Source organism: Staurois parvus, unplaced genomic scaffold, assembly GCF_062004578.1.
Source record: "Staurois parvus isolate SC_StPar_1 unplaced genomic scaffold, SC_StPar_1.0 ptg000677l, whole genome shotgun sequence".
In the NCBI taxonomy this organism is placed as follows: Eukaryota; Metazoa; Chordata; class Amphibia; order Anura; family Ranidae; genus Staurois; species Staurois parvus.
The window spans coordinates 197,501-223,403 of NW_028318473.1; the positions used below are offsets into that span (position 1 = coordinate 197,501).

General features: G+C 44.0%; 1 protein-coding gene across 2 annotated transcripts in view; it reads left to right on the top strand.

Annotated features, from left to right (window-relative positions):
• Positions 1-25,903, top strand: part of RELT (RELT TNF receptor) — a 134,920-nt gene that overhangs the window by 97,559 nt on the left and 11,458 nt on the right. Inside the window, exons 7-10 of one of the 2 annotated variants that reach the window (XM_089652238.1) lie at positions 4,077-4,160; positions 8,609-8,690; positions 11,295-11,519; positions 16,337-16,517. In XM_089652238.1, coding sequence (XP_089508364.1) covers positions 4,077-4,160; positions 8,609-8,690; positions 11,295-11,519; positions 16,337-16,517 — 572 coding nt within the window. The remainder of the gene's footprint in view (positions 1-4,076; positions 4,161-8,608; positions 8,691-11,294; positions 11,520-16,336; positions 16,518-25,903) is intronic. The other variant, XM_089652239.1, reaches the window with a different exon arrangement.

Consider the following 25,903-nt stretch of genomic DNA (forward strand, 5'->3'; position numbering starts at 1 on the left):
ATTTTTCCTGAAAATCAAGTATTTCACACAAAAAAGGTATTGCATTAACACATGTTTTGCTATACACATGTTTATTCCCTTTGTATGTATTGGAACAAATATAAAACAGAGGCAGAAAAGCAAATATGACATAATGTCACACAAAACCCCAAAAATGGGCTGGACAAAAGTATTGGCACCCTTAACTTAATATTTGGTTGCACACCCTTTGGAAAACATAACTGAAATCAGTCGCTTCCTATAACCATCAATAAGCTTCTGACACCTCTCACCCGGAATTTTGGACCACTCTTCCTTTGCAAACAGCTCCAGGTCTCTCTTATTGGAAGGACACCTTTTCCCAACAGCAATTTTAAGATCTCTCCACAGGTGTTCAATGGGATTTAGATCTGGGCTCATTGCTGGCCACTTCAGAACTCTCCAGCGCTTCTTTGCCATCCATTTCTGAGTGCTTTTTGACGTATGTTTGGGGTCATTGTCCTGCTGGAAGACCCAGGATCTTGGACGCAAACCCAGCTTTCTGACACTGGGCCCTACAGTGCGACCCAAAATCCTTTGGTAATCCTCAGATTTCATGATGCCTTGCACACAGTCAAGGCACCCAGTGCCAGAGGCAGCAAAACAACCCCAAAACATCATTGAACCTCCACCATATTTTACCGTAGGTACTGTGTTTTGTTCTTTGTAGGCCTCATTCCGTTTTCGGTAAACAGTAGAATGATGTGCTTTACCGAAAAGCTCTATCTTGGTCTCATCTGTCCACAAGACGTTTTCCCAGAAGGCTTTTGGCTTACTCAAGTACATTTTGGCAAACTGTAGTCTTGCTTTTTTATGTCTCTGTGTCAGCAGTGGGGTCCTCCTGGGTCTCCTGCCATAGCGTTTCATTTCATTTAAATGTCGACGGATAGTTCGCGCTGACACTGATGCTCCCTGAGCCTGCAGGACAGCTTGAATGTCTTTGGAACATGTTTGGGGCTGCTTATCCACCATCCGGACTATTCTGCGTTGCAATCTTTCATCAATTTTCCTCATCCGTCCACGACCAGGGAGATTAGCTACAGTGCCATGGGTTGCAAACTTCTTGATAATGTTGCGCACTGTGGACAAAGGCAAATCTAGTTCTCTGGAGATGGACTTGTAACCTTGAGATTGTTGATATTTTGCCACAATTTTGGTTCTCAGGTCCTCAGACAGTTCTCGTCTCCTCTTTCTGTTGTCCATGCTTAGTGTGGCACAGACAGACACACAATGCAAAGGTTAAGTGAACGTCTCTCCTTTTTATCTGCTTTCAGGTGTGATTTCTATATTGCCCACACCTGTTACTTGCCCCAGGTGAGTTTACAGGAGCATCACATGCTTGTAACATTCTTATTTATCCGCAGTTGTGAAAGGGTGCCAATACTTTTGTCCAGCCCATTTTTGGAGGTTTGTGTGACATTATGTCGAATTTGCTTTCTTTCCTCCCTTTTTTTGTTTTGTCCCAATACACACAAAGGGAATAAACATGTGTATAGCAAAACATGTGTTAATGCAATACGTTTCGTGAGAAATACATGATTTCCTGGAGAAATATCAAGGGTGCCAACAATTTCGGCCATGACTGTATATATATATATAATTTTTTTTTTCCCTTAAAATCTCATTCTCTTTTATTGCCTTTTTTTTAAGTTGTATAAAATACTTGGTGATCCTGCCATAAAGGTTTGGGCAGTTTATGTTACAGGGTATTTCCCATTTGTTGTCTCCCTGTTACATGCATACATGCACCCCTGGTGGAGACTACAAACATACTGACATATACTGTACAGACAGGAAAACTCATACAAATGAGCGCAGAGAGGCCACTCCAGGTGAAAACATGTGAACAGTTAATCATGAGCTCACCGCTGCTGCCTTGTTAATCATTTGCATGATGAAGACAACTGAAAAGAATAGGCGCTGTGGAAAATGCTCTCAGACAAGTACCTTAATGAAGGTGCATCTTTATTGGGTGAGACAAAGTAGCAAATATAATAAAATTTGACCAGCCTGAAGTGGACAGTGTGACTCCAACGGATGGCCCGTCCGCTGAGTCTTGACAAAGCGCAACTGCGCGAAACATGTCATCTTTACACATGCTCCCAGCTGAAGCCAATGCCTGACACTGCCTTCGCTTGCCATGGTGACACCACCCGGGACGCCAGTACGCTGACACCACGTGATTTGAAGTTGACAGGAGCGTTCTCCGATCTCCACTCCCTTCAGAGCGGACGGGCCGTCCGTTGGAGTCACACTGTTCACTTCAGACTGGTCAAATGTTATTCTATTTGCTACTTTGTCTCACCCAATAAAGATGCACCTTCATTAAGGTGCTTGTCTGAGAGCATTTTCCACAGTGCCTATTTTATTTCAGTTCACTGTACAGACATGGTCCATCCTTGTTCTGATCAGTAAATTGCAGACATTGTTCACCCTGGTCATGATTGGTAAATTGGACATGGTCCACACAATGGTCATGTACACAAACACAGTGCATAATCTTAAAGGGAACCTGTCACAAGTGGTTGACAAAGCAATGACGTGTAGCCGACACTAGAGAGTGCACTAAAAGTGGCTGAAGAAGATCAACGTCATTAAATGAAAAATTGGATTTTAGGGGATATACCTAGCTAAGTGCCATTTAGTTTGGGGTTACATCTACTTGACCTGTATAGCTATAAAATAACACATTGCCGTTAGCAGGGTTGCGTTGTGACCATACCTCTTCATTAATATGGCAACTGTAAGTCACCCGGTTAGCATATCTATTGTTGCTATAGGAATTGAGTGAGTTCTGTCTAACAGACTATACCCACTTGGATTAACAAGTCCCTGCGGACGTTTAATGTCGGAGAGCTCTAGACATATGTGATAGATCATATATTGTCAGCACAGAGCCAACTGCCCCTCCCGGGGAGGGAGATGGTCCCGGCACAGCTGCCTTCCTATATAAAACCCATTGTTGGTGGCTGGGTTTTTTCCGTATATTTGTAAAGGTTGTGGAGGACTTTTATATAGTGTTATGATGAGCAGGAGGGACCTTTTTGTTCTCACTCATTCATTATGCTAAAATGATTGGAGTGTATCGAGGACAATGATGTATGCTGTAAATAAGTGTGTGTAAATCCTTACAATGCTCCCTTTTTGGTGTGTTAAATTTTATCATTGAAAGCATTTTATTATACGTGGCCTATAATTGTTTAAAATAGTCTGCTGGTCCTGCCCGAAAGCTAACCTCCTGTGATTGCTGCCTTTCCTGCACACTTAATTACATTGTTCCCAGTTATTTCTGGAATACAAAACACCACCTCCTATGTTATGGAGAAGATCATTTGGGGGTTGTCTTGTAGTCCTGGTCTAGGGTGTCAACTCTGCTATATACAGTATACTGAGTGAGCGTTGTCACTGTAGGACAGGGAGTGTGTTACTGGCAGGATCACCAGGTGAGAATAAAGGGAAAATGAGAAACCAAATGCAGCCACCAAATCTAAGGAATGGCAAGCTGCAACCCATTACATTATTATCTGTTATTGGGTTTTAATACAGTTTTTAGGGTGTTGTGTGTGTGTGTGTGTTTTTTTTTTTTTAACAGAAGAGCAGAGAATTTGGGGTGTGTTAACACATATGCCACAAAGTGCTTTGTGGGCTTTGGAGCACAGCTGCAAAAATATTGGCACCCAGCAACCTGCAAATATATTTAATGTGATTGTACAATGGAGTCACCATGACCTGTGCAAAATCTTCTACGTCATTAGCACATACCATTGAAATTACATGTTTTGAAAATCTGAATTCTGAAAGTCATTCTGCAGTCATTGGCATACAAACTTCCATTGTCTAGATTGTTTAGTCCAGTGTCTGCTCAGATGATCATTCAATCAGCCTACAGCCGGTGTATGGTTGTGGGTAGCCTAAGTTGCTATGAGCTCCGTGGCCTTTTGCTCATACATCATGTGCTGCTGTACTGACATACAGTAGACCACAAACGCCAAATAAGACCCCTTTTTTGAAATGCTTGACTCAGCAGAAATTTATTTTCCCTGTTTATATATTGACAGGTATTAACCCCTCCACCCTATTAGAGGAGAATGGCAATGAGGACACCATTGGGGTTCTGGTGCGTCTTATTACGGAGAAAAAAGGTCAGTGGCAAATGGTCTTTAAATTTGGTTTAATTTTTGTTCTACTTTAAGGCTAGCCAAACACACCTAGATTTCTCCCATTCAGCCTGCAGACTAAACAAGAGAAAATAGATTCCTCCATCTACATGGATGGATGGAGGAATCTCCACTGAATTTAGGCAGCTACAACATTTGTAGCTTCCTGAAAACAGTAAGGCTCTTTAACCCAGGGTGGACCCGTCAGCGGATCTGGTTGCTCAGCGGGGGATCGGTCTGCTGATCCCCGCTGAGCAAGCAAATGATGGGTCCGTGTCCACTTTGCTTATGCAGAGCGAACACAGACACAGCCTGCTGTTTTCTATGGGTGGTCGGATGGAAACGGACCACCTGTCCGTTTCTATCCGACTGCCATCCAATCCGATGGACAGAAGGGGAACGGCTTCCCATCTGTCTTTTTGGCCGATCAGATTGGATGTCGGTGGGTCTAAACGGACATACCTGTTTACACCCATCACTTCCTAGAGAATAGAGGTTCTGATGGGGTCCACCTGAAACACAGGCAGGCAGACAGGATCGGAACGCCCATTTGAAAGGGGCCAAACTGCATCTGATAATTTTCCATCTGGTTCAGTTGATCTTTATGAAGGTAGCAGCTAGCACTCAGGGTATTGGCAACAGTCCCAGAATAGAAATATGTTGCAGTGGTGGTGCAGCGCTATAGATGCATGTTGTCAATCATAAACGCATGTAGAATAGAAAAAGTGCAAATAAGTGCATTAATTATGTAAACTGGTAAATGGTGCTAAAAAAGTTCATATCAGACTGGATGTCACTCCACTTCCTTAAACTGAACCTCTCCAAAACCGAGCTCCTAGTCTTCCCCCAGCCCTCACACCCCCTATTGACTTCTACATCACGTCCAACAATGCCACTATTAGGCACGCCCCGCAGGCCAGAGTACTTGGGGTCATTCTGGACTCCAACCTATCCTTCCAGCCCCAAGCCCAATCACTAACTAACTCATGCAGACTCCACCTCTGCAACATCGCCAAAATCCGCACGTTCCTAACCCCAGAAACCACTAAACAGCTCATCCACTCCCTCATCATATCACGACTCGACTACTGCAACTCCCTCCTCACTGGCCTGCCTCGCCGCTGGCTATCCCCACTTCAGTCCATCCTGAATACGGCTGCCAGACTCATTCACCTTTCCAACCGCTCCTTTTCTGCCACCCCCTCTGCCAACCCCTCCACTGGCTTCCGATCGCCCAATGGATCAAATTCAAAATCCTAACACTGACGTACAAAGCTGTCCATCATACTGCCCCAAATTATATCTCGACCTAATATCCAAGTACCACCCATCACGCACACTCCGCTTCTTTCAAGACCTCCTTCTCTCTAGTTCCCTGGTCTCCTCCCATGCCTGCCTCCAGGATTTCTCCAGGCGTCATCCATCCTCTGGAACTCCCTACCCCAGTCCATCAGACTATCACCTACTCTCCTCTCATTTAGGCGCACCCTGAAAACCCACCTCTTCAGGTAAGCCTACCCCACCCCCTGCTAATTGCCGATCTCCTCCACTCTTCCTACCACTCCAGCCCCCACAGCTATCTCCTCCTGTACCACCATCCCCTCCCTCCTAGATTGTAACCTCAAACCCCTCGTGTATCACATTGTATTGTTATTGTACTGTCGCATGTTCTGTATTGTACAGCGCTGAGTGAACTGTTGGCGCTTTATAAATACTGTATAATAATAATAATAATCTTTAAATCAATGTTTTTTTTGTTGAGCCAAGTGGTGCCACAGGGCCACCCATGGCTAGAATTTCAAGAGATTCAGTAGGAAACTAAAGCTGGCCATACCAGCGTAGATTTTCAGATGAGAATATTCATAAGAAAAGTCGTACGAAAATTCTTTGAACATTCGATGAATGGATGAATGTCGTTCGAAAATTGTCTCTTGCTTTTAACAGTTGATTTTAAAATGAATTTAATTTCTGAACGAAAACCATACAATGGCCGAAAACTCGTTTGATCGAGAAGTTTTCCTTCCTGCCCCTTCGAATTTTCCCGTCGCTGCTGTCAAAAACAAACATCGATTTGACCCCACTAACGATTAGACAATCAATGAATATTCCTGGATCAAAAATTCTTGAACGAAAATCTATACGTGTATGGCCAGCTTAAGTCTGACACTTGTTGCCCTATGTGTTAAAGATCAAAGGATTCTGGGAATTTTATTTATAAATCATTTAATTGGTGAATTCAGCGAACTGTGCGTTAGCACAGTCAAACTTGTTTTCTGGATAGATTAACAGATATAGTTCACTTACTGATGGTCTTTTTGCTGGAGTAACTCTGAGTCCCAGTTGACAGATCATTCATTTAAACAACTATTTTTCCCATAGGATTATATGGGCATTTAACACATTTTATGTATGTTATTGTCTGTAAAAGCCACCCTTGTGTAAACATTTAAAAGTTCTGAGACTACTGCTGAGTGTCTCCATCATGGATGGGGTGTCAGCAGACTCAGAGTTGTCACGTGCTGCAAGTTAGTTACAGGTGCATCCCAGGGGGGGGGGGCACGTGGTGCAAGTTAGTTATAGGTACAGCCCAGGGGGGGCACATGCTGCAAGTTAGTTATAAGTACAGCCCGGAGGAGGCACATGCTGCAAGTTAGTTACAGGTACAGCCCGGGGGGGGCACATGCTGCAAGTTCGTTATAGGTACAGCCCAGGGGGGGGCACATGCTGCAAGTTAGCTATAGGTACAGCCCAGGGGGGCACATGCTGCAAGTTAGTTATAGGTACAGCCCGGGGGGGCACATGCTGCAAGTTAGTTATAGGTACAGCGCGGGGGGGCACATGCTGCAAGTTAGTTACTGGTACAGCACAGGAGGGGCACATGCTGCAAGTTAGTTATAGTTACAGCTCGGGGGGGGCACATGCTGCAAGTTAGTTACTGGTACAGCCCAGGCGGGGCACATGCTGCAAGTTAGTTATAGTTACAGCCCAGGGGGGAGGGGGGCACATGCTACAAGTTAGTTATAGTTACAGCCCAGAGGTGGGGCACATGCTGCAAGTTAGTTATAGGTACAGCCCAGGGGGGACACATGCTGCAAGTTAGTTATAGGTACAGCCCAGGGGGGGCACATGCTGCAAGTTAGTTATAGGTACAGCCCAGGGGGGGCACATGCTGCAAGTTAGTTACAGGTACAGCCCAGAGGTGGGGCACATGCTGCAAGTTAGTTATAGGTACAGCCCAGGGGGGCACATGCTGCAAGTTAGTTATAGGTACAGCCCAGGGGGGGCACATGCTGCAAGTTAGTTACTGGTACAGCCCAGGGGCGGGCACATGCTACAAGTTAGTTATAGTTACAGCCCAGAGGGGCACATGCTACAAGTTAGTTATAAGTACAGCCCAGAGGGGCACATGCTACAAGTTAGTTACAGGTACAGCCCAGAGGTGGGGCACATGCTGCAAGTTAGTTATAGGTACAGCCCAGGGGGGGGCACATGCTACAAGTTAGTTATAGTTACAGCCCAGGGGGGACACATGCTACAAGTTAGTTACAGGTACAGCCCAGGGGGGGGCACATGCTGCAAGTTAGTTATAGTTACAGCCCAGAGGGGCACATGCTACAAGTTAGTTACAGGTACAGCCCAGAGGTGGGGCACATGCTGCAAGTTAGTTATAGGTACAGCCCAGGGGGGGGGGCACATGCTGCAAGTTAGTTATAGGTACAGCCCAGGGGGGGCACATGCTGCAAATTAGTTACTGGTACAGCCCAGGGGGGGGCACATGCTACAAGTTAGTTATAGTTACAGCCCAGAGGGGCACATGCTACAAGTTAGTTATAAGTACAGCCCAGGGGGGGGCACATGCTACAAGTTAGTTATAGGTACAGCCCAGGGGGGGGCACATGCTGCAAGTTAGTTATAGGTACAGCCCAGGGGGGGGCACATGCTGCAAGTTAGTTATAGGTACAGCCCAGGGGCGGGCACATGCTGCAAGTTAGATATAGGTACAGCCCAGAGGTGGGGTACATGCTGCAAGCTAGTTACAAGAACAGCTCAGAGGGGGCACATGCCACAAGCTAGATACAGGTACATTCCAGGGGGAGACATGCCCCAGCTAGATTCAGGTACATTCCAGGGGGGAGACATGCCCCAGCTAGTTTCAGGTACATTCCAGGGGGGAGACATGCCCCAGCTAGTTTCAGGTACTTTTCAGGGGGGGAGACATACCCCAACTAGTTTCAGGTACATTCCAGGGGGGAGACATGCCCTAAGCTAGCTACAGGTACAGCCTGGGGGGTGCACATGCTCCCAGCTAGTTACAGTAGTTACAGGTACAGTCCAGGGGGTGCACGTGCTTCAATTTAGTTAAGGGTAAAGCCTTGCACTGAGCAAAACAAACCTCTTCTAAAATGTGAAAAATTCCTGCTTCCTTCCCTCAGAAAATGCTGTTGCTTTGGAAGAACTACTGAAGGATTATCAGAGCAAGCAGATCTCTGCCGTAGGAAGCAAGTCACCTCCAAGGTAGGTAAAACGGCCGAAAAACTCCAGACATATTTTACCTTTTTGTAGCTGAGTGGCAACCACTGGAAACTTGTATCAGAAGGGTTGCGGAGGATGGACATTCATGGAGAAGGGGTTGGCAGACTGCCTGGTTTTTAGGCTTTTAATTATTATTCATAAAAATGTAAATCCATAGGTGATACCTGAATTTTTTTAGCTATATTGGCTAGTTCCAAGGAGGTGTAAGGCTGATCTCTAGTGCAGGGGTCTTCAAACGGTGACCCATGGGCCACATGTGGTCCACTACAAGATATTATTATCTGATCTGCAAATGATTTGCGCATTTTCCCCTCCCAATGCAGGCTCCAGTATACGTTCCCACCTACATACTAGCAACCAATGTTGTGCTTGCCCCAGCATTCACAGGAGGATAGAACTCCTGGTAGGGACACTGATGTGAGAGGGGAACTCTGATCGGGACACTGATGTAAGGGAGACATTCTGATGAGGACATTGATTCAAGGGGGGGATTCTGATGGGGAAACTGATGTAAGGGGGAGATTCTGATGAGGACGCGTGTGTGTGTGTGTGTGTGTGTGTGTGTAAGGGGACTCTGATGGGGACACTGAAACGAGGGGGCACTGATGTGAGAGGGGAAACTCTAATGGGGGCACTGATGTTAGGGGGGGGGTGAGGCAGAAGGACTGTCCATCTTTTTCATCTAAGGCAGCATGAACACCAGAAAATAGCCTCCAAGTAGAAAATGTGGTGTGTTTCCACACAGACCTGGCATTTATTAAATGGTATACAGTGCCTTAAAGTATTCATACCCCTTGAAATTTTCCACATTTTGTTATGGTACAGTTAAAAACATAAATGTATTATATTGGGATTTAATGTGATAGACCAACACAAAGTGACACATAATTGTGAAGTTGAAGGAAAATGATAAATGTTTTTCAAATTTTTTTACCAATAAATATGTGGAAAAAAATGTGTGGCATACATTTGTATTCAGCCCCACGGAGTCAATACTTTCTAGAACCACCTTTTGCTGCAATTACAGCTGCAAGTCTTTTTGGGGATGTCTCTACCAACTTTGAGCAATTTTGCAAATAAGAATGATCACTGATGTGCAAACTCTGTCACATTGGAAGGAGAACAGAAATTTTCAAGTCTTGCCACAGATTCTCAAATGGATTTAGGTCCGAACTTTAACACATGAATATGCTTTGATCTAAACCATTCCATTGTAGCTCTGGCTGTATGTTTGGGGTCGTTGTCCTGCTGGAAGGGGAACCTCCGCCCCGGTCTCGGGTCTTTTGCAGACTCTAACAGGTTTTCTTCTAAGATTGCCCTGTATTTGGCTCCATCCATCTTCCCATCAACTCTGACCAGCTTCCCTGTCTCTGCTGAAGAAAAGAATACCCACAACATGATGCTGCCAGCACATGTTTCACAGTGGGGATGGTGTGTTCAGGGTGATGTGCAGTGTTAGTATTCTGCCGCACATAGCATTTTACCTTTATTCCAAAAGGTTCGTTTTTGGTCTCATCTGACCAGAGCACCTTCTTCCACATGTTTTCTGTGTCCCCCACCTGGCTTCACGCAAACTGCAAAATGAAACTTCTTATGGCTTTCTTTCAACAATGGCTTTCTTCTTGCCGCGCTTCCCTAAAGGCCAGATTTATGGAGTGCACGACTAATAGTTGTCCTGTGGACAGATTCTCCCACCTGAGCTGTGGATCTCTGCAGCTCCTCCAGAGTTCCCATGGGCCTCTTGGCTGCTTCTCTGATGAATGCTCTCCTTGCTCGGCCTGTCAGTTTAGGTGGACGGCCATGTCTTGGTAGGTTTGCAGTTGTGCCATACACTTTCCATTTTCAGATGATGGACTGAACAGTGCTCCGTGAGATGTTTAAAGAAGGTTTAGGTTTTGAAAAAAAATTTCCAAGCTTTGAACTTCTCCACAACGTTATCCCTCACCTGTCTGGTGTGTTCCTTGGCCTTCATGATGCTGTTTGTTCACTAATGTTCTCTAACAAACCTTCACAAAACAGCTGTATTTATACTGAGATTAAAATTACACACAGGTGGACTCTATTTACTAATTAGGTGACTTCCGAAGGCAATTGGTTCCACTAGATTTTAGTTAGGGGTATCAGAGTAAAGGGGGCTGAACACAAATGCACGCCATTCTTTTCAATTTTTTTACAAATAAATATCTGATAACAATTTATCATTTTCCTTCTACTTCACAATTATGTGCCACTTTGTATTGGTCTATCCCAATAAAATACATTTACATTTTTGCTTGTAACATGACAAAACTTGGAAAATTTCAAGGGGTATGAATACTTTTTCAAGATACTGTATTTCTTACTATGCACCTACTAAATGTTGAACATAGTAAGCACACTCTTAACAGGAGTCACTGTTTTCTACATCAGTCCATTAGTCCTCTGCTGTCCATATGCAGTGGGGGGGCTTTATGAAACATTATGGAACATAAATGCCACTGTTGACTGTGGTAACCACCCTCATTTATTTATAATAGAACTTTATAACCCCATGAAATGTGGTGTGCATGCGAATGTTTCTTCAGTTTCCTTTTTTGTTGTATTCAGCAGGATGCACCTCCTCCCTCAGATGCCAAATCTTTGCAAGCACCAACACCACCTGCACACGGTCCAGGGTCCGTCGTCCCGCTCCGGCATGTGCTGTACTCGCTGCAGCCAAAAGAAATGGCCTAATGTACTTACATCATCGCAGTCTGCCAACAACATAAAATCCAGCAGAAATGGGTTCAAGACCTCCAGATCTGGGGAAATCACCATTCTGTCTGTGGGCAGGTCAGTGTCTTTTAGGCCCTAAGCTTAACAAGGTCAGTCCAATCCCAGGTGTAGTCTGGTGGCCTTGGCAAGTCATGCCTTGGATTCTTGTATCTGGGACTCCAGTGCTGAGATCTGCTTACTGTAGCCTTTGGCTGTTTCCACCTTGGGGTATTGACATTACTGCTGTTCTGTTCTACAAAATACAATATTAAAGGGTCCGTCTAGTAGAAACGGACTACCTGACAATTTCTTAGCTTTATGGTGAGATCTTTCTGCAGAGTTCCTGGACCTCCACACCTACTATGGTCATTATTAGTGGTTCCCACTATCCCTGCTGGATTTGTATTTCTTATGGGGAGTGTAGCGGGATGAGCTGAACCACACAAAGGTGAGGCTCCCAGGAATAAAGCCAGGTATTATGGCAGGAAATATCCAAGATATAAGAAGCTAAGCCCTGCCTTAGCCCACCAGCCCCCACAACTAAAATATCACTTTTGGGAGGAAAAAAAGAAGAAAGCATTCAAACCGGGAGAGCAGGACTTGGAGAATTGTGGTCTATTAAATATTAAAAGTATTTTGTTGTTCAACAGAAACATTAGTCCCTATGTTTTTTGGAATGTGATGGAAAGGATTCAGTAGTTTAGCAAAAGACATCTGGGCAGGGCTGATACCATTCGGTTTTTCAAAAATTCTGTGCGTCATGAGCCCGCAAAAAAGAAACTGAGGACTGAGTGCAATCGTCGCAGATCAACCAGGAAAATGTGCTTTACTTTTCCAGCATCTATCAAAAACTGAAACATAAAATGTCTAGTGAAGACCTGCCTCAGGCATTAACTGAGGGTTCTTGTGCATCAAACTAACTTAGTGTTCCTAAACCCACAACAGGAAAATCAGTCTGTATATTCAGTAAAGCATGCTTGTTATACTCCCTGTGGAATCTAAGGGGTTAATCCTCTGTATTGTCTAGAAAGACTGTTTGATCCTGAATTCTCTGATCATCCCCTTCTTCCACAGTCCCCAGTCCATCTGCTGATAGAACAAAGCCTTGAGGGCAAGCTGCACTATTTTTCTTGGGAGAGGGCATGTGATCAACACAGGGCCAATCAGCACTGTCCAGGCAGAGGGTCAGGGGCCATTAAGCCTTGTAGAACAATCGGGAGAATTAAATCTCCTCCTACAAGCTTTAACCAGTGCTCCGCTGGACACTGAAGAAGTCACAAGACTGCTATATACTGCTGATGAGAGAAGGTATTTAGCAGTTTATATTTACTAAAATAATTCCTAGATTGTAAGCTGTAAGGAGCAGGACCCTCTGTTTCCTCATGTACCAAATTGTATTGTAACTGTAATATCTACCTTCTTTTTGTAAAGCGCTGCGCAAACTGTTGTCACTATATAAATCCTGTATAATAATAATAATAATTGCATTTCCATGTTGTTTGTACTGTGGGAGACCCGATATAGTGAATGCAGGGTCCTGGGAAACCAGATATAGTGAATGTGGGGTCCAGGGAGACCAGATATAGTGAATGCAGGGTCCGGGGAGACCAGATATAGTGAATGTGGGGTCCTGGGAGACCAGATATAGTGAATGTGGGGTCCTGGGAGACCAGATATAGTGAATGCGGGGTCCTGGAAGACCAGATATAGTGAATGCGGGGTCCTGGGAGACCAGATATAGTGAATGCGGGGTCCTGGGAGACCAGATATAGTGAATGCGGGGTCCTGGGAGACCAGATATAGTGAATGCAGGGTCCTGGGAGACCAGATATAGTGAATGCAGGGTCCTGGGAGACCAGATATAGTGAATGCAGGGTCCTGGGAGACCAGATATAGTGAATGCGGGGTCCTGGGAGACCAGATATAGTGAATGCGGGGTCCTGGGAGACCAGATATAGCGAATGCGGGGTCCTGGGAGACCAGATATAGCGAATGCAGGGTCCGGGGAGACCAGATATAGCGAATGCAGGGTCCGGGGAGACCAGATATAGCGAATGCAGGGTCCGGGGAGATCAGATATAGCTAATGCAGGGTCCGGGGAGATCAGATATAGCTAATGCAGGGTCCTGGGAGACCAGATATACAGTTGTGGCCAAAATTATTCAACCCCCACTGAAATTGAGTGTTTTGGCCAGTTTGACATTGCTTTTGATCATTCAGTCATCTTGCTTACATTTACATTAAAGAGGCACTTGTAGGTCAGACAAATATAACATAACAGTTATAATGAAATAACCACAAATGTCTTTTCTGTGCTCACAGCATTATCAGTTTTATTCAACCCCCAAGTGACATTCAATCTTAGTACTTAGTACAGCATCCTTTTACAGTTATAACAGCTTTTAAACGTGAAGCATAGCTTGACACAAGTGTCTTGCAGCGATCTACGGGTATCTTCGCCCATTCTTCATGGGCAAAGGCCTCCAGTTCAGTCACATTCTTAGGCTTGCGCACTGCAACTGCTTTCTTTAAGTCCCACCAGAGGTTCTCAATCGGATTTAAGTCTGGTGACTGCGATGGCCACTCCAAAATGTTCCAGCCTTTCCTCTGCAACCATGCTCTAGTGGACTTGGAGGTATGCTTGGGATCATTGTCCTGTTGAAAGGTCCAACGTCTCCCAAGCCTCAGGTGTGTGACGGACTGCATCACGTTTCCATCCAATATCTCCTGGTACTGAAGAGAATTCATGGTACCTTGCACACGCTGAAGCTTCCCTGTACCTGCAGAAGCAAAACAGCCCCAAAGCATGATTGACCCTCCACCATGCTTCACAGTAGGCAAGGTGTTCTTTTCATCATAGGCCTTGTTCTTCCTCCTCCAAACATAGCGTTGATCCATGGGCCCAAACAGTTCTAATTTTGTTTCATCAGTCCACAGAACACTATCCCACAACTTTTGTGGTTTGTCCACATGGCTTTTGGCATACTGCAGTCGACTCTTCTTATTCTTTGGAGACAGCAAGGGGGTACGCCTGGGAGTTCTGGCACGGAGGCCTTCATTACGCAGTGTGCGTCTTATTGTCTGGGCTGAAACTTCTGTACCCACATCTGACAAATCTTTTCTCAGTTCCTCAGCAGTCACACGGGGACTTCTCTCCACTCTACGCTTCAGGTAGCGCACAGCAGTCGAAGTCAGCATCTTCTTTCTGCCACGACCAGGTAGCGTTTCAACAGTGCCCTTTGCCTTGAATTTGCGAATGATGCTTCCTAAGGTGTCTCTTGGTATGTTTAACATCTTTGCAATCTTCTTATAGCCATTGCCCTTCCTGTGAAGAGAAATCACCTCTTCTCTTGTCTTCCTGGACCATTCTCTTGCCTTCACCATGTTTGTAACCACACCAGTAAATGTCTAGAAGGAGCTGAGTATCACAGTCATTTTAAAGCTGCCTAATTGGTGCTTATTATGCTTGATTGCTGCTCGGTGACATCCACAGGTGTTTTCAATACCTGATGGAAAGCACCTGTATGAACCTCTGTTCTTCAGAGTGGTAGTCTTTAAGGGGTTGAATAATTGTGGCAATGAAGAAACCACATAAGAACCATTTACTACTGTATTACATAAACAATTGATGTCATTTTAGTTGCATTTGGGTAGTTACAACGTCCTTGTAGGATTTGATTCTGAATACAATTCCAAATGTACACTATAGTCCCTAAACCCCTTTACAGCATTGGGGGTTGAATAATTTTGGCCACAACTGTAGTGAATGCGGGGTCCTGGGAGACCAGATATAGTGAATGCGGGGTCCGGGGAGACCAGATATAGTGAATGCAGGGTCCGGGGAGACCAGATATAGCGAATGCAGGGTCTGGGGAGACCAGATATAACGAATGAAGGGTCCGGGGAGATCAGATATAGCGAATGCGGGGTCCGGGGAGGCCAGATATAGCGAATGCGGGGTCCTGGGAGACCAGATATAGTGAATGCGGGGTCCGGGGAGACCAGATATAGTGAATGCGGGGTCCGGGGAGACCAGATATACTGAATGCGGGGTCCAGGGAGACCAGATATAGTGAATGCAGGGTCCGGGGAGACCAGATATAGCGAATGCAGGGTCCGGGGAGACCAGATATAGCGAATGCAGGGTCTGGGGAGACCAAATATAGTGAATGCAGGGTCCGGGGAGATCAGATATAGGGAATGCAGGGTCCGGGGAGACCAGATATAGCGAATGCAGGGTCCGGGGAGACCAGATATAGTGAATGCAGGGTCCGGGGAGACCAGATATAGCGAATGCAGGGTCCTGGGAGACCAGATATAGCGAATGCAGGGTCCTGGGAGACCAGATATAGTGAATGCGGGGTCCGGGGAGACCAGATATAGTGAATGCGGGGTCCGGGGAGACCAGATATACTGAATGCGGGGTCCAGGGAGACCAGATATACTGAATGCGGGGTCCAGGGAGACCAGATATACTGAATGCAGGGTCCTGGGTTTAATAACACTTTAAAAAGACTGTTCTGGGTAACAGTATCTCTTTAAAGCTCACCTCACACCCATGCATAGTCCTTTTTTTTTTTTTTTTTTTTTTGTTTTGCTCCCCTGCCGGAGCTTTGAAGCCACCATAAATAACAGTCACAGAACTTCCCGGATTTGGTCTGCAGAGGAAGCACAGCAGAAGAATAGAAGTAATTCATAGGTAGCTTCAAAGAGATTTTGAACAGGCAAAATAAGAAAGTCTCTCCATATTATCACTTTGTTGCTTTTTTACCTATTGTAAAAAAGTTTACAGCAAGAAGTTGTAGCTGCTCATGGCAATTGTGCACTTGAGTCTTTGATGGCTACAGAATGTCATGTAATTCCAGACGTTTGAGAACTCTCTATATGATTTCCAGGTTCCGTGTGGCTCGTATTCCAGAGCAGAGGACAAACCCTCCAGAGGTGAAAGCTATTTCTGAAGTTGGTGGTGGAGATGGCCAAGATGTCCCTAGTAGTGAGCCTTCTGAGCAAAGAGTGCTGCTGTCGGAGACTGTGAGGGCCAAAAACCACAGTCTAGAAGATACCAGCAAGTTGGAGGTAATGGCTGTAATAATTAAGGCTTGCTTGAAACTCGGAGAATAGCACATTCTCCTTTTAGGCCTAATTCACACCAACATACTGATCCATACACCCATGTGAAGGTCTGTCTAGAGCCTCCAGGGGTGCCTTGCCAGCTGCCTGGACCTTCTCGCGCATCCCAGAGTGTACATTTTGGTCTTTTGCACAGATGAGCTGCTTGCAGAAGGTTTTTTACCTTAATTCTCTGTCTCTCCGTTGTGCTCCTGAGTTGTTGCAGGATCACAAAGTGGCTGTTTTAACACACATTACTCATAACACAATTGAGGCCTACAGTTGTCACCATCAGGAAACTCGTTCTGAGGCAGTCATCACTGGAGTGAATATGAACGTAAAGCTCCAAAGAGGCTACAGGAGATCAGCAGCACTTAGGTGAAACAGAGAGTGAAAAAAAGTATTTAAAAACAAAAAATTGCAGTATTATGCACATTATTGATCAATTACGTGTCAGTTAGTGTTTACATCTACTTTATCAGTCTGATTCCATTCCTATAAGTGAGTAGCTTTCTGTGCTTCCAAATACTAATATCTAAAAGGACTTTCGGTCCTTTCCATTTACAGCTGTACATTCCATCCCTTCTGCCCTCACTAATGAGCTCTCCTGGGATTCTTGTCAGCAGTCCCTTCTCTCTCCAGAGGGTCACTGAAATGGAAGCTAAACCTTGTAATTGGCAATGCTTTTAGCATTTTTAACTCTTAGTGTGCGATACCATGAGTGAATGTTGTGCTTTTTGTTTTTTTCTTCTTTGGGACCAGCCCCAACAAATACTGAGGCAAACATGGCATTCAAACACACACTTAACAACAAATCCTAATGCCTAAGCACAGTTTTGCAACTTTGACATGTGTTAGTAAATCCGTACATATCATCACAACTGCTTTGTACATCTAGGTGAATGTCACCTTGTTTTTTCAGGATAAATTGGCCTTTCATTTGGTGGTGAACGGTCATGGATATCTCCTGATTTTTTTTTTTTTTTTTATAGGTAAACTGGCTCAAAATAGTAAAAAAAAATTTTTTTAAATTTAGCTGTATATTTCTTATTACCATAACCTACCACCAAAGAACACCCGAAAATAAATTCTTCTCCTTGCGATCGCAGCAATGCCACATACGTGTCTATTATTTGTTGTCTGTACCCGTAGTACAGCCCAAATACAATAGTGCACTTTTTTTTTTTTTTGTCCTACCTAAAAAAACACTGACACTAAAACTAATTTTATAAAAAATCCTGCCTAAAATATACTGACTTTGACTTTTTTAACCCTGATCTTGACCTTGACCAAACATTGATCTAGATTTTTTCTGTTTTTGTATTTTTATTTTATTTTTTAACCACTTGACCTTCTAAGGATTTACCCCCCCTTCCTGACCAGGCCACTTTTTGCGTCATGGCGCTGCGTTACTTTAACAATTGCGCGGTCATGCAAAGCAGCACCCAAATAAAATTTACATCCTTTTTCCATACAAATAGAGCTTTCTTTCGGTAGTATTTGATCGCTTGTGTGGTTTTTATTTTTTGCGCTATAAAAAGAAAAAAGACCAACAATATTTTTGACTTTTTGCTATTAAACATGTCCAGTAAAAAAATTTAAAAAATCTAATTTTGTCATAAATTTAGGCCAAAATGTATTCTGCTACATGTCTTTGCTAAAAAAAATCCCAATACGTGTAAATTAATTGGTTTACGTGAAAGCTTTATAGCGTAAACAAATGGTGGTGTGTATATATACTGGGATTTTTTTAAAACATTTTTAATTCTTACTAGTAATGGCGGCGATCAGGGACTTGTATCAGGACTGCGGTGGACATTCTGACACTGCGGGGAACTAACTTGGTGTCATTGACATCCCCAGTTACACCAATACAGTGATCAATGGTAAAGAAAAAGCACTGACACTGTACTATTGGCATTGGGCAGGAAGGGGTTAACAATGAGGGTCGATCAAAGAGTTATCTGTGTGTAGGGAGTATTTTACTGGGGGGCGGTATCTGTGTGCTTCACTGTAAACACTGCTTTGGATGGCTGTGCTGTGCACAGCCATCCAAAGCAGTATGCCTGAGCTGACAGGGAAAACTGTTGGTAAGCAAAACCGCTCTCCTCCCCATCTGAGATCCTCGGTGATCACTGGGCGCCGGCGAGTAATCACAAACCGGGACCCAGTGATTGGCGACCGCGAATGGGGGCGTGGGTAGGGCGCTCACGTGTGCCCTATATATGTTATTTTGCGCACTCGTGCCACCCTGTAGCAGAATATCTGCTATAGGGCGGTCTGGAAGTGGTTAAGAGTTATTTATTTATTTTACACGTTGTTTTTTGTTTTTTTTTTTCTGAAAGGAGAGAGAAAAATACATTGCATCTTTCTCCTCCCATTCAGAGAGAGAAAACATGGCTGATCACCGTGATAGCCAATCAGAAGCTATCACAGCAATCAGGTGACCCAGAATCAGGAGCTCTGGGTCCTAATCGTTAGTACGGGACCCAGGACTCATGGTGAGACCCCAGTCTCTGTGCTCTCAGCACAAAGGGAGATACGCAAATATATGGCTCTACGGCATAAAGCCCAGTGCAGTAAGACTGCATATTTGTGTGAGGTCGGCGTCAAGGGGTTAAATTATATGTAAAAAGGTATATGAAATGAAAGGTAAAACATTTGTGTATACATAAAATTTTTTTTTTTTTACATATAATTGATCACATACCCTTTGTCAGCTGCATAGAGAGGTGGGGATAGAGAAAAACCAGTACCCTGGTCTCCCTAGTGAATGGCTGTGCAGGAAGGGTGTGTCAGGACGAGTCTGATCATTGGAAAAGAGCAGGCTCAGTCCCCAGCACAGTTAGAGAACTGACCACGCTGTGCTCTTCTGCCTAGTGCGGTCAGGGCTTAATAGTAAAGCAGAGGGACTGGCGGGAACACGAGGGATTTCACACAAAGAGAGCAGGATATTTTTTTGATACAAGTACATGGTACAGCAGGCACATATTAAGATATGAAATGTTGGGTTTACATATTCTTTAACCACCTCCCGCCCGCCATATAGTAATATGACAGATGCAAGGTGGTTCTCTTGTTCTGGGAGGACGTCATATGACGTCCTCCCATTCTCACCACGCATGCGTGGCTCAGGGAGCACACGGCAATCGGTGGTGTGCTGTGTCCCTCGGACACAGCGGATCACCGATCACGGAAAGAGCCGAAGATGTCGACTTGGTCATGTGATTAGCTGTGTCCAATCACAGCTGATCACATGTAAACAGGGAAATGCTGGTTATCGGCATTTCTCTCCTCTCGAGCTGTCACGCTGACAGAGGACAGGAGAGCCAGTAATTGGCTTTCTGCCGGAGGGGACAATGTACACTGATCATCAGTGTAGCCCCAGCAGCGCCACCTGTCAGTGTCCATCCGTGCCTTGTGTCAGTGCCCATCAGTGCCACATCAATGCCACATATCAGTGCCTACCAGTGCACATCAATGCCACATATCATAACACAACATGAATTGTAGAGGTAAAATGAAAGTAAACACTGACCAGATACTACTCAGGATGGCCACCAGCGGTGGTCAGACGTCCAGATACTGTAGCCCCTCTGACGTGTTTCGTGCAATGCACATTATCAAAGGGTCCTGGGCTTTAAGACCCTGTCCTTATCTTGGCAATGACCGCTACCTGATACTGCAGGATAAATCTTACATGCGTATTTTTGACGCACTTCTGGTGAGTGCGCAATTTTTACCCCAGATTCACCGTGTGGTACACTGGAACTTTACCCCACGCACCCATTAGGATCTATCGGATCCCCACGTTGGGCCTTTATTTTGGGACTTTTCATTTCACTCAATCTCACCTCAGTGTGATCTGATTTTTGCACTTGATTTTATAACATGATATTTATGTTATTTTAGCACTGCACCTTATATATATATATATATATATATATATATATATATATATATATATATATATATATATATATATATGTATGTGTGTGTGTACTTTACTGGAAGGTTCTTTCTTGGTTACCTTTTCTGGTGTTCTAGCTGCTTTCCTTTATAGATCCCCGGATAGCGCTCGCATATTATCTCTATTAACTGTGTGGAGTGTTTGGAGTGAGTAAAGATAGTAAACATTACACTAACCAATTGATTGATCAAATTTAAAAAGTGCACATGGCAAGCTTGATAGAGTGAGAAATGCATTTCAACTTTTAATTATTTATATCGCACATTTAATTGCAATGCTGTTGCCCAAAGTGCTTGACGGTTACATAAAAACATACATTTATAAAAACATTAGCAGCATTATCACCTCAAATACTCTCTACTGTAGAAAACGTATTTCCAAACCTTTAACCAGAAGCCGGCCAAACTGTCACCAATTCAAAATTAGATTTCAAATAGGGCAGAGAGGAGCGGTTAAAAACAAACTTCTCCAAATTGCTCACTTCACTGGCGTCTTCAAATGGTCGTAGTTTTAAAAACTATAAATCCTACAGCAAAGTTCTTTATATTGTGAGAATCACAAGACCCAGACCTACATTTTGATGCATAGTATATCTCTGAAATATTAAAAATAAAGACACAGTCGCAGTTTAGAAATTGCCCTTCAAATTTGAGGTGGCTAGAGTACAGTTTCAATGAATGTCAATGGGCGGCGTGAGGTGCAAACAAATGGTCATATTGTGAAAACTATCAGGACTATGGCTTATGGACATTTTTAGTGACAGCAGGGATAGCTGAACGTTTTGATATACAATTTGTGTAGGTGGGCTTGAAAATGACAGAGTGATGGCAGTTTAGAAATCATGTCCTGATTTTTCAGCTCACACTCTAGCTTTTGTCAGCTCCCACTCTAGTTTTGAACATTCCGCCATTCATTCCTATGGGACCAATTTCACCAAAAAAACTCGTGATATTTCGTGAACCATTCGGCGAAACATTCCACAAAGTAATAGCACACCAATCGGGAACAATCCGCACGTTTCAGTATATTACTGTCTATGTAGTGTAAAAACTGTGGGAGGAGTTAGGGTGGTAAATTTGGCTTTAATAATAAGAATATATATGTGAGATAACAGTAAGTGGTCTGCCATGCAAGAACACTTAATAATCCAGAAAAGGGGATCCAAAACAAAAACCAAACATCAAACTATCGTAGGCAAAAAACCCAATACATATGACAAAGGATAATCACGAGACAACATAATAACATAACAGGTAAGCAGTCAGAACATACAAAAGCAGCCAAACACGTACAACAGTCACAAACAAACAAGCACAAACACCCGCACCATCAACAGCATTTTTAATTGGTCAGACTCTCACTAATAAAATGATTTACAGTAAGCTGATCATGGCTGCCAGCAAAGTGTAACAAGGCTCAAAATCTTTAATGTGATGTGCCTGCCATCCAAGGCTGTATGTCATTGGATGGGCTGCACAGGCTCCGGCCTTCCATTCTGAAACCGGTTTTGTGAATCTAAGCATTTGTAGGAGGCAGTGTCACAGGAGAGCTCATTGTCCACACAATGTCAGCTGATCATGGCCCAGCTCAGCGGAAAATGTACATTGTAAATTCAGCTTTTCCTCTGTGCTCTGCGGAAATATTTCAAAAGGACATCGAAGGGGAGATGAGACCAGAGTCCCAATCACAGTGCTGCACGTGCATCAGTCTCAAGGGCACACCACACGTCCTTCGGCTGCTGCAACTTCATGTATCCCTGCACATCATCCATCTCTGCTGCAACTAGACCAGGTCATTGATTTTTCTTTCTACTCTGATGGGAAAGGTCCAAACAGATGAGCAGAAATGGAATGCTGATTTATTTAGCAAACCAATTTTGATTTCAGTTTTCAGCTGAAATGATTTCCAGTTGTTTTTTATGAGTTGCAGAAAGGCTGTATAACTCTTCAAAGTAGACTTCTGCATGATTCTGCATACAAATGATACCAAAGGAATTAAAGCCGTCCCCCAGCACACAAAATTGGGTTTTCAGCTTGCTCCAGTTTGTTCACGTGATCCTGTGTCAGCCAGCAGCGGCTGCAGAGGAAAGGAGAAAGTGCTTGACTACAGCCTGGAGCTCCTATGGCCCATCCGTCCTCTCCCCTGCAGCTGCTGCTGACTTACACAGGGGAGTGGGATCACGTGACCAGAGCTGAGCGGGCTGGAAATAGGTAAGTATTTACATCTTTCTTACAGGTTAGTCAGTATGTGTTAGGAAGGGGGAGTGAACATTTTTAAGATTACTTAGATTTAGCTGGGAATTTTCCTTTAAAGGAAACCTGTATGGAGAGAAACATGGAGCCTGCCAATTTTTGGTTTCTGAAAATGCTAGCTGCTTGGCTGTCATGCTGATACAATACGTTTTAGTGCTTTCTGAGGCACTTGCCAAGAACAACATGCAGCTTGGCCCAGAGTGACATCAGAATTCACGATCTGCGTAATTTCTCAACCTATGACTCATTGCAGAAGTGGGCCACCATGACTGCCAGATATCTAACATTTTTAGAAGAGGTCCGAGACTTTCACACTCTTAGTACAGGCTTCCTTTAACCTCCCTGGCGGTATTCTGGGCTTACTTTAATCACCCTGGAGGTATTCCCGAGTGTAGCTCGGGGTAAAGTTTCAGCACCACAAGCGGTAACCCCGAGCTACACTCGGGAATACACTGCAGCCTTGCTCTGGGATCTCGTCTTCACTTACCTTGTCCTGAGCTCCCGCGATGTCCCCCCTGCAGTGTCCCCAGCAATGTCCTCCAGGCGATGCCAGCATCTGTCTTCTGGGTTCCGTCCCCTGCGACGTCAGGACGTACATGGACGGAACTGGCGGGAAATTTAAAAATGTGAAAAAGTGACATTCACTAAATACACTACAATCACATAGTATAACATTCCTGTATCAAACCATTTCACATACATTTTGTCCCGAGTGCTTTGTCCTGTGCCCTGCCTGCATTTTTACCGTTCTTTCTGCCTTGAAACTGAGAAACGTCCATGGCGTCCAAAAAGCGTCCCTTTAGGTCAAAAGCGGTTTTAGACCGGCTAGAGAACAGCGATAGTAAATTAGAACCACTTGCAGAATTGAGTGATAATGATTCGTGGGGGAAATTCATCATCAGAGACTGAAAACGATTTTGCGACTTTGCTCAGCGATGTGCAAACTTTGTGCTCTATTTTAAAATTCAGTGTTTTTGGTTTGATTATATTTTTGAATTAAATTTATTATTATATTATTATTTTTTATGATTATTTATTAAATTATAATTTATGATTTCATGTTTCAAATTTTATCATACCCGGGATGTTCACTAGACTCTTGTTCGGACAGATTTCAGTGAGTTATTCCTAAATATTACAGGCCTACAATAAAAAAAATACATATTTCCATGCAAAATAATTTACAGAAATATGGACATAATCAGACCGCTAGGGAGGTTAAGTAATGGTTGTTTGTTATAACACTTTCGTTTCCTGGTTCTTTTAGAAAACATAGACTTTTATAGAGGCCAATATATAAGTGATTAAAATGCATAGTGCATCAACTGAGAATTCTGATAAGCAACATGAAAAAAAAAAAATCAAGCAATCAGCTGCATTGTATATTTAGCCAGTGACTGTATGTCTCTGCTGTGGGTAGGTGACAAGTCTTTGTTGAAACTGATATAAATGTAACTGTAAGCTGTCCGTCCAGATAGACGTCTTCTGCAATGTGAGACTTTGTTACAGACGGGATAACAGCAATGTCTCCATTTGTGAATTTGGCCCTGTTATTAAGGGGCAGGTTGTATCCAGCAGTGACGTACAGTATTTCACGCAGGTCTCTCTAAAGGCCAGAAACATTGAGTCACAACTTGGGTAAAAAGGCCTTGAGGTCAGAAAGAAATCAGAATCGCCCAGACTGGTTTCCTTGCTGAGCAGATTATCATACTTGCTAAATAGAAGGGAGGTTTTCTTTTTAATGATGCTGTCATATCCGTCATTTACTTATACCAGACTGAGCCATTATTCAAGGCAAAATTATACAGCTGTGCTAAAAATAATAGTCGTGTTAAAAAAAGTAAAGCTCAAAATCCTTTTGTTAGCTTTTATTTCCATACATGCAAATGCATTGGGAATACATCAGTCTATTCCAAATCAATACATGTTTCAAATGTGTTATTACTTTACAGAAAGTGAAGAAAAAGGAATATTAAGCTGTTAAAATTAGCTGTGTCTGCATTTTTCTTTACAAACTCAAACATTTACTTTATAAACTGAAAATTGCTTGAAGATTTAGCTTTCCTGTGAATCACTGAAGTAATATTTACTTGTATAACCTCTATTTCTGAGAACTGCTTAACATCTGTGTTTCATGGAGTTGGCTAACTTGTGAACGGGTATTCTAGCCACCTGTCGACCAACTTGTGAACGGGTATTCTAGCCACCTGTCGACCAACTTGTGAACGGGTATTCTAGCCGCCTGTCGACCAACTTGTGAACGGGTATTCTAGCCACCTGCGACCAACTTGTGAACAGGTATTCTAGCCACCTGCGACCATCTTGTGAACGGGTATTCTAGCCACCTGTAGACCAACTTGTGAACGGGTATTCTAGCCACCTGCGACCAACTTGTGAACGGGTATTCTAGCCACCTGTCGACCAACTTGTAAACGGGTATTCTAGCCTCCTGTCCAACTTGTGAACGGTATTCTAGCCACCTGTCGACCAACTTGTGAACGGGTATTCTAGCCTCCTGTCGACCAACTTGTGAACGGTATTCTAGCCACCTGTCGACCAACTTGTGAACGGGTATTCTAGCCACCTGCGACCAACTTGTCAACAGGTATCCTAGCCACCTGTCGACCAACTTGTCAACGGGTATCCTAGCCACCTGTCGACCAACTTGTGAACGGGTATCCTAACCACCTGTCGACCAACTTGTGAACGGGTATTCTAGCCACCTGTCGACCAACTTGTGAACGGGTATTCTAGCCACCTGTCGACCAACTTGTGAATGGGTATTCTAGCCACCTGTCAACCAACTTGTGAAGGGTATTCTAGCCACCTGCGACCAACTTGTGAACGGGTATTCTAGCCACCTGTCCAACTTGTGAACGGTATTCTAGCCACCTGTCGACCAACTTGTGAACGGGTATTCTAGCCTCCTGTCGACCAACTTGTGAACGGTATTCTAGCCACCTGTCGACCAACTTGTGAACGGGTATTCTAGCCACCTGCGACCAACTTGTGAACGGGTATTCTAGCCACTTGTCGACCAAATTGTGAATGGGTATTCTAGCTACCTGTCGACCAACTTGTGAACGGGTATTCTAGCCACCTGTCGACCAACTTGTCAACGGGTATCCTAG